The 12273-nt window shown below is 58.6% G+C and overlaps 1 protein-coding gene across 1 annotated transcript in view; it reads right to left on the bottom strand.

Moving 5' to 3' along the window:
- HMCN2 (hemicentin 2) overlaps positions 1 to 12273 on the bottom strand; it is a 144976-nt gene that overhangs the window by 10427 nt on the left and 122276 nt on the right. The window contains exons 82-87 of the mRNA XM_043567001.1: positions 11548 to 11761; positions 10379 to 10513; positions 9216 to 9406; positions 7893 to 7974; positions 3879 to 4148; positions 1290 to 1439 (exon numbers count right to left, since the gene is read on the bottom strand). Of these exons, the coding sequence (XP_043422936.1) occupies positions 1290 to 1439; positions 3879 to 4148; positions 7893 to 7974; positions 9216 to 9406; positions 10379 to 10513; positions 11548 to 11761 (1042 nt within the window). The remainder of the gene's footprint in view (positions 1 to 1289; positions 1440 to 3878; positions 4149 to 7892; positions 7975 to 9215; positions 9407 to 10378; positions 10514 to 11547; positions 11762 to 12273) is intronic.

Genomic DNA, 12273 nt, shown 5'->3' with positions numbered 1-12273 from the left:
CGGAGCCTGCGTGGGATTCTCTCTCTCTGCCTCTCTCTCTGCTCCTCCCCCACCCCCCTCAAAACAAATACATAAGCATTTAAAGAAAAAAAAAACCAAAAAACGAGCCAAACAAAGAAGGGCACGTGACTTGCTGATACTCAATTCAGTTCCACGAATCCTGAGGGTGACTGGTCACCCCCAAGCCTGGGATGTATGTGCTGAACCAGGTTGAAAGTCAACCAGGTCTCCTCACTCGCAGACGCCTCCCGGAAGACGAGGGTCACTGAGTTCTGAACAAAGGGCCCCAAAGTGGCTCTGGATGTGGATTCTCAGACTTGCGCGCGCTGCCCAGCCCTCCTCGATGGGCCAGGGGTGCCTCAGTCCAGGGAAAGGGGAACCCCACTCGCTTGGGGGGGTCAGGGACGGTGGAGCTTTTCAGAGAAACCGCCGGCTCAGGAAAGAGACGTAGGAGGAGCCACACTGGGGGCAGCAGAACCTTCCCAATGTCTCTGTGCCTGTTTCTCTGCACAGGGGCTGGCGCAGCGGGCCTGGGGCCGGGTGCTTCCCCATGGCTCCTGCCTCTGCAGCAGGATGAAGCGCTCACATCTGGGCAGTCACGCTCACTTCACTCTGTGCTGACGACCCGCCTAGAGGGACCCCGAGCCTAAGTTCCCTGACCCCGCACGGTTCACACAGGCCTGTGGTCAAGGGCGGCTCTGGAGGAAAGGCTTTTTAGCAAAGATCCCATCGGCGCCGCCCTCTCCCTGCTCTGGACCCGCAGCGTCCCCTTGGGAAGGGCGAGGCCGCAGGGTCTACGACATCTCTCCGGAACATTCTACCTGCGAGGGCACACTGATCTATGAATCCGTTTGGAAGTGGACACTGCCTGGTTTTCTGGGCCCTCTGGCTAATTTTATTCCCCTCCAGCCCATACCCCTTACTCGTGACTAGCGATTCCTTCTTTTTCCATCAAGCTCTTACCCTAACGTGCGGGATGGGGCGGGGGGGGGGGGGTGGAACCTCAGTCAGCAATCAGCGATTTTGAGAATCGTTATCTGACAGCATTCGTATATCCCGATTATTTCACACTCTCTGGGTCTGATTTTTATTTCGTTTTGTTGGGAGGTAGTGGGGGTGGGGAGGAAGTGGCCTGCACCTCAATCCACTTTGGTTCCGACTCGGGTCTCAGGGGCGGTCAGAGTTTTCCTCCGGCAGTCGGGCCCTGGGCAAGCCTCAGAACACACGCTTTGCTTCCGCCTGGAGTCGGAGGGGCCCCGGTGCAGGAAGAGGCTCTGGCCCCCGCTTACCCACGCTCGCAGGGATGTGGCTGATGCCGCTCCAGATGGTGGTGACCCCAGAACGTGCCTCCTGGCGCACGCTGGTGTTGAGGGTGGCCATGCCAAATTCCTGGCCGTTGATCACCCCGGATACGCCGCCCCGGCTCCCACGGGGCTCCCCTGTGAGGAGGGAAGGGGACGGCAGCGACTTTATCCACCTCCACACCCTCAGCACGAGCAGGTACTGTCACCCACTTCATGGAACAGGAACGGAGGCTCAGAGAGCTCAGGTGGCTCGCCCAAGGCCACACAGCTCACGGGTGACGGACTCGATGCCCGGGGGGTCCTGGCTCTGAGAGACAGGGAGGCTTTTCGGAGCAGACCTGCACTGGCACGGGGCTAGCTTCGAACAGTGGCTCTGCTGTCACCTCCCTGGAAATCTGGGCAAGTCGGGCCCCCAAGACGCACTTGAGCGAGGAGGTGGGACCACAGATGTGCCAGAGACCTGTTGGGTTCTAAAATGCCAGCTGCTCATGATGGCGGGGTCGGCACGCTGGGGGAGCCGGGGCACCAGGCCAGGGACAGCATGCCGCCACCTGAACGTCCCCCATTCCGTCAGTGGCCTTGGCGCCCTCCGCCCTGCGGCTGGTTTGGCCGGGGTGGGCCGGATCCCTCACAGCAGCCAGGCGGGTCTGCAAGCACCCACGCTTTTCAGGACTAATCAGACGGATGGTGGGGGCACAGAGCGTGCTTCCTCCGGCTAATGGGCCAGCTGTCCTGTCTGCACAGATGGCATCCTGGGGGCTGAGAGACAGAAGCTGGCCTGCCTCCTCCCCCCACCAGCTCTCTGGGGAAATTAACAACCAATTGCCCATGATCTGTCGAAAAAATAACATAAAACACTCAACGGCCAGGGTCCTTAATGGGCAAATCAGGGGGCTGGTTAATTTTGGATTCCGGGAAGCAGTGTCATTTACCCAGTCCAGAGCTGGGGCTTGATGAGATCTGATGCCCATCTGGGATGTCTCTCATCAATATCTGTGGCTCTGGGGTTTATAGGGGGACAGGAACCGGCCATGAACCTACCCCCTGGCTTCTCAACAAGGGGAGGAGGAAGAAGCTGGGGTGCAGGTAAGAAGCAGCAGAATGGCCCGGCAGCTTTCGAGGGGGACAAGAAATTGGAGGCCGGGAATGACGAGCCACTGTCAACTTTCTCAGACATGGGATGACTCAGCAGGCCTCTTGCCTCCCACGAGGCCAGGCTGGGCGCCACCCAGGCTGATGGGAAACGAGGAAGAGAAGACAGCGCTCAGAGTGAGGGAGCCTTCGAAACCTCTGAATGCCTTTTACCTAGCAATGCCCTGTTGGAAGAACTCAGCCCGTAGAAATATTCAGGCCAGCGGACAGGGGCACACCACAGGGTAGTTTTCAGGGAGGAGGGTGGGGGGACTGGGAAAAAATAAAAACAAAACCCAAGCCCGTTGCTTATTTAACAAAGCCATTTGCGGGGCGCCTGGGTGGCTCGGTTGGTTGGGAGTCGAACTTCAGCTGAGCTCAGGATCTCACAGTTCGTGGGTTCAAGCCCCGCATCGGGCTCTGTGCTGATGGCTCACAGCATAGTACTTTGCTATGGCGGCCCTGAGATACTCAACCAGAAGCCATGTGCAGAGCGCTGTGGTTTGGGGCGTGAGCTTTCCAACAGGAGAGGGTAAGGACGGGACCCAGCTCTGAACTAAAGGGAGGAACCGCTCAGACCCGAGGCAGTGCGTGTGGCCGGGCGTCAGAGAACCGCTGAATTTCTGGAGCCGTGTGCATTGGTCTTTTGTCCCTGTCCGCAGGAGATGAGGCGACCAGGGGCCACAGAGGGTCCCACAGTTGGCTGGCGGTGGGGTTCAAGTGGGTTTGCAAGCGGCAAAGTGTCGAGACCCCGCTCCGGGGCTGGAAAGGTGCCCTCTGGAGCAGCGAGGAAGTAATCCGGCCTTGGGGGCGGTGATAGATCAGTGATGGCTTGTCACGGCCAGGGACAGAAATCCAAAGCCACAAATACGGCGTATTTGCTACAGAGACACTATTAACTTTCAGAAATGAGACTCAGTGACTATCCGCGGTGCGGTCGGAGTCGTTTCACGGTGGTTCCTCGGGATAGTCCTTTTCTCTGTTTTGAAGTTTGGCCCCAGGGAGGAGGGAGCTGAAAGGCGAGGCCCGGGGTGGGGGGTGGGGGGTGGCAGGTGTCGTAATGCGAGAGAGCAGCATCCGTCACTGTCCACCCACCATGGCCTAAGTCACAGACTTTTCCCAGCAACCCCCAAAGTGGGCACCAGGGCACCTGGTTTTATTCTGCCCACTTCACAGCGCTGTGGAATATCCGGAGAGAGGACACTGTCCGTGCCGACACGAGCGGCAAACACTTAGCATCTCGGAGCCTCAGTTTCCCCAGCTGTAAAGGGCAGGGTGGGTAAGGTGACCCAAAAGGCCTTTTTCCTCCTAAGTCTGTGATTCTAAGCGAAGGGAAGAGTCGGGGGGGGGGGGTGGTGCTGGCAGGACAGGGGGCCACGTCCCCCCCACGAAGCAGGAGATCCCGCCTCTGTCCACAAAGGTCTGAGCGGGGACACCCCGTACCTCTCACGGCCAGGACCGCTCGGGCCGTGGTAGAGCCCAGAAGGTTGTGAGCGACGCACTCGTAGATGCCCGCGTCCTGGGCCTCCACTCGCTGCAGCCACAGGCCCCCGTCGGGCAGGGTCTGGAGCCGCCGGCCGGCCCGCACGGGCTGGCCCGCACGCAGCCACTCCACGGTGGGCACCGGCTCTCCCGAGGCCTGACACTGTAGGGCCACGTCGTCCCCAGATCTCGCCGTCACGTCCCGGGGCTCCACCCGGAACACCGGGGCGCCTGTGGGAAGCCCAGGGCAGCTGTTAGGAACGTTTAGTTATTTTCGTATGTTCAGCTGCTGCTTGTTCATTCAGACGGCTTAGAAAATGCAGAGCGAGAAAGGAGAGAACAGAATCACAAGTGCGCATCACATCCCGTCGCCGTTCTGAGTACGCCCTTCCAGACACCGTTTCCGTAGAACATGACTGCATTGCTCGTAGCTGCTTCCTTCCTTCCTTGTTCACCCCACAATGAATCCTAACTACCTTTCCATGCCCTGAGATACTCGTTTTCAGTGCCCCCTTTCGTTTGGGTCCCTCACGGGGATGCTTCTAACGATGCCAGATGGGAGACGGGGGCCCCGTCACCGACCGTGGGTGAGTCTCACCAAGTCTCTCCCTGGCCCCCCGTTTTCTCGCCTGAGAGACGGCAATCCCTGTCCGCCTGCTACCACAGACCCTCCGAAACGGCTGGAAAGAACACTCGTGATAGCATTTTGGCTTCTCCACGCGTCCCAAACCATAGCATTCTGATCCAAGAAATCCCTTTCCGTCTTAAACCCCCCGAACGTAATCATGTCTGCAAAGATCCCTTCTCCAAATGAGACCACCTTCTCGCCTGGGAGGCGAGGACACGGTCGCTCAAATGTCGGGGGGGGGGGGCGCTTGTCAGCCTCCCACGGCCAATGTCTCCTAACGCCGAGCACATGCCTATTGTGTGGCCCGGCCACTCTCGGACGGACACCCGAACGGAAAGGTGCCTGCGTGACCGCCAAAGGCACGCGTCACCTGCCGAAGCAGCGCCGTCCGTAACTGCCCCCAAGCGGAGGGGGACCATACAAACCGTGACATGTCCGCACAGCGGCGAGCCATACCGCAACGGGGACGACGGGGTGAGCCACTTCCGCGTGCGGGCTCACGCGGCGCCGTGCGCAAGAAGCCGGGCACGAGAGCGCACGCGAGAGGGTTTCGTTGCAACAACGGTCAAAAAAATAAGCAAGAGCTGGCCGTGGCCGCGTGAAGAGGTCAGCAAATGCACGACTTGACAGAATTATCCAAGCCAACTATTTCAGGGCTCTGGAAGCCAACGGAAGGCAAGCCACAAATTGCGAATCATTGGCCCACGAAAAGCTTCCAGAACTTTGGGTGAGAACAGTGGAGGCGTGTGGCCTGGGCCTGCTCCCATCCGCCACCCCTACTCTGGAGCTGGGGGCGGGGCTGGCCGTGAGACCCCAGCTTTTGCTATCACAAGGGGCCGATCCGATTTGCGGGAGGAGATGCAGGGGTTTTGTGGGGGGAGGGGCAGAAGCGACAGGAAGCAAACAGGGAACTGACGCCTCTGCTGGCCTGCGGAGACCAGGGGACCAGCCGGCAGCTTAAGGAGAAGAGCCTGGAAACGAGGGAGCCCTGGAAAGGCCAGACGGGGTCTCCACACATCCCTGGCTGCTGTGGACAGCGTGCACCTGTGCGGGCATCTGGGCGGGGGTGGGCCAGGAGGAGTCAAGGCCGAGGTCCCCTCAACACCTGCCCCAACTCTGACTCACCCAGATGCTTGGATGGGGGGTGGGGGGGGCGAGGCCTTAGTTTCTTGGCCCTTTAACCGTTAGCAAGTTTGACCGGGGTGCGTCTTGGTGCAGAACTTCTCCGGGTTTATCCTGTTTGCGTTTTGCTCGAATTTTGTAGCCCTACGTCTTTTGTGACAACTTTTCGGCTCTGGCGTCTCTGGGTATTTTCTCACCCCTTCCTCCTTTCCTTCCGGGACCCTAATGCCACGATGTCAGATCTCGGCTTCGTCCCACACTGGCTCTGAGGCTCTTCTGGTTGTCCTGCTCGAGTCCGTTCTCTCTCTGTGGTTCCGACTAGGCGAATTCTATTGTTATGTCTACAAGTCACTAATTCTTCCTTCTGTCCTGTTCATACCTGTTCACACCCATCCACTGAGGTTTTCATTTTATGGAAGTTGGGTCCTAAGACTTCCCTTCGTTTCTTCTTCATAGCTACTATTTCTTAAGATTTTTAAAAAATGTGTATTTATTTATTTTGAGAGAGAGAGAGAGAGAGAGAACACGCACAGGGGAGGGGAAGAGAGAGAGAGAGAGAGAGAGACAGACAGACAGACAGACAGAATCCCAAGCAGGTTCTGCACGGTCAGTGCAGAGCCCAACGTGCGGCTCGAACTCCCAAACCGTGAGATCGTGACCTGAGCGGAAATCAAGAGTCAGACGCTTAATGGACTGAGCCACCCAGGTACCCCATTTAACCATTTTTTAAGTTGTACAGTTCAGTAGCGTGGAGCACGTTCACATCACCGCCGTCCATTTCCAGGACCCTTTCGTCTTGGAAAATTGAAACTCTAGATCCATTCAGCCACGTCTCCCCATTGCCACGACCCCCGCCCCGCCGGCCGACGCCATTCTGCTTTTCGTTTCTACGCATTTGACAACTCTGGTCACCCCACAGAACTGGAATCACACAGCGTTTGTCTTTTTGTGACTGCCCTCCTTCCCCTGACGACCTCAAGTTTCGTTCATGCACCAGGTGTCAGAATTTCCTTCTTTTTAAAGGGTGAGTAACATTCCAGGGTACGAATGGGTGAATTTTGCAGCGTATATATTGACAAAGCTGTTTTTTGTTTTTGCTTTAAAGCGATCTCTATGCCCAACATGGGGCTCGAACTCACGGCCCCAGGATCAAGCGTTGCAGGCTCTGTTGACTGAGCCAGCCAGGCAGCCTAAGCTGTTATTTCTTTTAAAGGCAAAGCCCTGGGGGCGCCTGGCTGGCTCAGTCGGTGAAGCACCGGACTCTTGACTTCGGCTCAGGTCATGATCTCACGGTTCGTGGGATGGAGCCCTGTGTCGGGCTCTGTGCTGACAGTACGGAGCCTGCTTACGGTTCCCTCTCCACCCCCTCTCTCTCTGTCCCACCCCCGCTCTCACACAGGCATTCTTTCTCCCCCTCTCTCAAAAAAAAGCAAAACTCCGGACAGGGTAAGTTACCTGGGGCAGGGCATTGACTGGAAAGGGGGTACAGATGGAAGTGTCTGGAAGCTGGCAGTATTCTGTTTTTCTATTTTTGCTCTGGGTCAACTCGGTAGGTTCACATTATAAACATACATTGACCTGTTCACTTCTAACATGTATTGTCCCTATGTATGTTAATCTTCAGGAAAAAGTTTTATTAAACACTTCTAGGCGGTTTCACAGCATTACTTTGAGGCTCAGACAGTGCTTTGTAATCTGCAAGCTACTTGGCAAATGCAGGAACTGTCCCTGCGATCTTGTTGATGGTTGTGAGTTTGAATAAATGGGTCCCGCCCGGGGCCTGGCTGTCGGGTCCCTGGCTATTCATTAGCCCTCACCCTGCTCCCCATTCCCAACTGGGGAGCCATTTCATAGGACTTCAATTGTGTTTTCTGAATAAATACTTGTAAGAGAGTTCCAAGTCCCTGGCCCTGCCTTTTTTAAGTTTGTTTATTCATTTTGAAAGAGCTGTGCGAGCAGGGGAGAGGCTGAGAGAGACGGAGAGAGAGAGAATCCCAAGCAGGCTCTGTGCTATCAGCACAGAGACAGCCGCGGGGCTCGAACCCACAAACGGTGAGATTGTGACCTGAGCTAAAATCTATACAGCCAGACGCTTGACTGAGCCGGCCAGGTGCCCCTCTGTCCTCCATTCTTGTCAGACAGCCGGGGACACGCGCCGGGCGCCCACTCTGCGCTGTCCCCCCCGCTGGGGCCCAGGGGAGGGGGAGGGGGAGGCCGAGACTCACTCTGCAGCACGAGGGTCACCACTTTCTCCACTGCGCCCATCTCATTCTCCGCCAGGCACTGGTACCGACCCGCGTCGTCCATCTGCAGGTGGGGGGGTGGGGGAGAGCAGGTGTTCAGGGGAGCAGGAGGAAGGGGACCGCGCACAGTGAAGGACCATCACTCCGTGGCACGTTCCTGGGGATTCCTTGAAAACCAGGGGTCTGTGGCGAAGCAAGTCTGGGAAACACGGAGTCGAGACGACAACCCGCTTCTGGCCGCAGGATTCCTCGGGGCTCTTATGGTGCTGGAGCGTGCAGCGAGCCTTCCAGAAGGGAGACGGTTTGCAGTGTTTTCCCGGCTTAGTGAGAGGGAAGCTTTTCCCACGGGGCACGCACCACCCTGGCCACTAGGGAAACTCAGGAAGAACAAGGCTCGGCTTCACCTCTGAACGGCAGCTGGGGGACGGGCTGAGGCTGCCGTCTACACCCAGGAGGTGACGGCCTGGATGCTGCACCCAAGGGGCCTTGCCGGGACAGCACAGCATGCAAGTAAGAGTGGAGATTAGGGGGTCAGATCGGGATGGGGCCGAACCCTGGCTCCGCTGCTGACCACACCCGACTCGTGACCAGTATGCTGTGTCTTTGGAGCGAATCATCTCCCCGTCGCCAAATGCGGATCGTAACCGCTAAGAGCAGCGGAAGCATTACAGGAAATCATGCTCGTCGAAGCCAAAGTACCTGCCAGTGCCTGGCCCGTGGTAGACACTCGGGTCACCTTAGCGGGCAAGATCGAGGGCCCCTAAGAAGAGCCTGACGGGATGGGACTGTGGATTTCTGCATGATCACTGGGACCCGGGACACAGAAGGGGAGGTGAACGGGTCTGGCCCGAGACCCAAGGCTTTGTAAACAGCACGGAGCAGGGGTCAGGAGAGCTGGGATGGGGTCCTGCCTTGGGAACTTAACTGTTGTGGGCCTCTCTGAGCCTCAGTGTCTTTATCTGTAAAATGGGGCACTCTTACTGGTCTCCTCCGCCCCATGGGGCTGTTAATAATATTTATTGGCATGACCCGGGGGCCAGTCACTCTTGAATACCGGTGTGGGTCATCTCGCTGATTTCTTACTGTAAACCTATAAGTGAGAAGCAACCAGTAGCCCCGCTGAATGGCTGGGGTGACTGAGGCACAGAGAAAAGTCACTGGCTGGAGGGCACTCTAGTTTGTTGGGGGGGAGAATCTGGGAGGTGGGCAGGACAGTGCTTTGCAGACTGTAGAGGACGGTGGCCAACACTAAGAACCCTCCCAAGCCATCGCAAAAGGCTGCGGTTGTCCTGGGTGGCCCCTTGCCTCTGTCCTGTGGATGGTCAGCGAGCCGTTCTGCAGCCGGTGCCGGAGACGGCTGCCCCGGAGCGGAAGGCCGTCTTTGATCCAGCGGATGTCGGGCGCAGGGGCTCCACGGACCACGCAGTCCAGCTGGACGCTGCTCCCCACGGGCTCCACCAGGTAGGAGAAGGCCTCCCCTTGCAGGACAGGAGCTTCTGCTCGAGGTGACATCAGACAAGAGGTCAGAAAGGTTCCCTCAAGGCTCAGCCTCCCAAAAGCCCATCCCCAGAGGGGATCCCCATCCGGCATCCCCAGAGGGGATCCCCATCAGCGATGGCAGACAACTTCCGTGGCACGGGTCAAACGAAACAGACTGCCGGGAACGCCGATTTGAAACCGAGTGGGAACAGTGCCGTGATCGACTGGTGATGCCTGAGACAGGCCCAGGAATGGCAGGCAGTGTGAGGACTGTCATATGCTTGCCCGCCTGGATGGATCATCCCAGCTGCAGGGTACCTGCCGGGGACTTTGGACAACAAGGACTACCTAGCCACTGGGACACAGCAACACTAAGACGTCCCCGATCCTCACTTCGTGCAAGCGAATCCTAAACCACTCTCGGATGCCCCGTGTCAGTTTTCCAGGCTTGCTGGTTTCCTGAGCTCGAAACCGGCCGCGGCCGTGTCCCGGTGCCTTGGGTGGCTCGTTCCCTTCCGTCACACTCTACCCCTCCCATCCTGAAATCAAGCAAACTAGGTCATGGCATCTCGGAGGGTTAGCATGCTGCTCTTGACCAAGCAGGGCCCTGGGGGACGACTGACTGGTAGGCTGGCCAGCTCCAGGCGTTTTTCTGCCAGGACACCTCGGTCCCCGTGCCTTCCTTCTACACTGGCACCGTGCAGGTGACGGCGGTGTAGGCCAGCGGGTCAGATCTCACGCTACCCGCGGCCAAGTCATCTGGGGAGCCGAGAACAATACTGATGCTGGGGCCTCACCCCAGGGAGGCTGGTTTGGAGAGTCAGGGCTGGCACCTGGGCCTCAGCCTTTTATAAAGTCCCCCAGGGCACCCCAAGCCACAGTCAGGGCGGAGGGTTACTAGTTCAGAGGCCAGGAGACCGATTTCTTAGAGAAACTAACAGATTGGGTCTAGTGGAGGTCTCAAGAAATCCACACGGCTCACGCCCTACCCTTCACGTGGACGAAGCTGACGGCCTGCACGCGGCCCACTCTGTTCTCGGCCCAGCAGACGTAGGTCCCGCTGTCCTCTCTGGTGACTGCCACCCGCTGCAGCGTGCTGCCCCCGTCCTGTTCGGCCACCCCCTCTGGTGGAAAAAGAGATGCCCCAGAGGGTTCTGAGCCCAGGGTGCCAGGGACCTCCTGCCTCGAATACTTAACCCGGGCCGGGCACCCAGCAGGTGTTTGACAAAGACACAGAAAACAGGTGTCTCTTCCCGAGGGTGGAAGCCTGACCACGGCAGGCCCATTCACGGCAGGCCCAGGCCATGTTAGAGGATGCGGTTGAAGGACCAGCCTTCCGCAACTTTCAGGCCCACACCGCGAGCTTGCTGCGGGGCTGAGGGTAGGTCTTTGGGGGCCTATTAATCTGCGCTTCCTGCATTCAACCAGTTGGCCCTCAGCACCCCTCTTATCTCCATTTTGAGACGAGGCAGCTGGGCTCAGAGAGGCTGAATCACTCCCCCAAACGCCCACCCCAGGAGCTGGTGGGGTCAGGGCGAAGCCTTCTTTATAGGTGCACGGAGGCGAGCTTCCGCGCCCGGACTCCGGTTTAGGAGCGCCTGAAAACACCATCTTAAAAGTTTTGTATTTTATTTTTTAAAAGTAGGCTCCACGCCCAACCAGGGGCTTGAACTCACATCCCTGAGATCAAGAGTCACACGCTCCTCCGACTGAGCCAGCCAGGCGCCCCTGAAAATATTATTTTGCGGTGGAGGGGACTCAGCCATTCGCCAGTTCGGCAGACATTCATCGAACACCCACTCCAGACCCTGTGCCCTGTGCGGGCCCCGTGTCTCCCTCAACATCACGTGGGGACCAGGAAAGGGGTCTGCCGAGGGGCCCAGCAGTGCTGGGGTGTGACACGTGCTCCCTCCCGGGCCCTGAGGTCTCTGGGGCTGAGTCTTTTCTGCAGGTGGCTTCTTGTCAGGTCTGACATGTGACTGGTCACATATGGCCACACCTGTGTTTGCTCGGTGCCCCCCCCGCAGAGGGCCAAGTCTGGAGACCCAGCACCCACCAGGCTGACGGACACCCTCTTCCTCTCTACTAGGTGGGGTCTCCCCACCTGTCGGCCCTCCTCCCAGGACACCCCCACCACCCGCTCCCAATAGGCCCAGACCCGTGACAGGTCGGTCGTTGACGGTCCAGCCGATGCGGGGGGTCGGGCTGCCCCGGGCCGCACAGCGAAGCCACAGCCTGTCCCCGACGCGTAGGCTGCGGTCCCCGGGCAGGGTGGTGAAGACGGGCAGTGCCAGGATGGTGAGATGAACACGGTGGCGGGCGCGGCCCGCCGTGTTCTCGGCCACACACGTGTAGGTTCCAGCATCCTGGCCCTGCGGGCAGAGGAGGGGTCGGCCTGAGAACTGCCCCCACCCCCAGCTCCTAGGGACCCATTCTCCCCGAGGTCCCCTCGGAGCGTGCAGCCCAGAGAGGTGAAGTGCTTTGCTCAAGGTCACACAGCTCCAGTAAATGGCTCCCTTTCACCACCGCCCCATGGCCCCCCTTACAGCCTTCCTGAGACTCCGCGAAGGTCACCCGCACCAGCTCATCCATGCTCCCATCATCCCTGAGGTCCTGTGTCTGGTGCCCTTTGTACAGAGGGCTCAGCCAAGCTCTGAGAAGTTCCACGGTGCTCTCCGGCACAGCTAGCTCACTCAGCACTGTCCGAGGACCTTGTGACCCTGCCCTGCAGCAGGTGTGTGCCCTGAGCAACCACCCCCACCCCGGCTGGAGAGGCGCCCATTTGTAATTGTGGAACCCCAGTGCTGTCAGAGAAGGTGGGCAGGGCTCCCACCCACGCCCCTGGCTCAGGTCAACAACAACGTGTGGTTGAGAACAACCAGTC

This window comes from Prionailurus bengalensis, chromosome D4, assembly GCF_016509475.1.
Source record: "Prionailurus bengalensis isolate Pbe53 chromosome D4, Fcat_Pben_1.1_paternal_pri, whole genome shotgun sequence".
In the NCBI taxonomy this organism is placed as follows: domain Eukaryota; kingdom Metazoa; phylum Chordata; class Mammalia; order Carnivora; family Felidae; genus Prionailurus; species Prionailurus bengalensis.
Note: the sequence above shows the minus strand (reverse complement) of the source record. Positions and strands in the feature narration are given on the sequence as shown.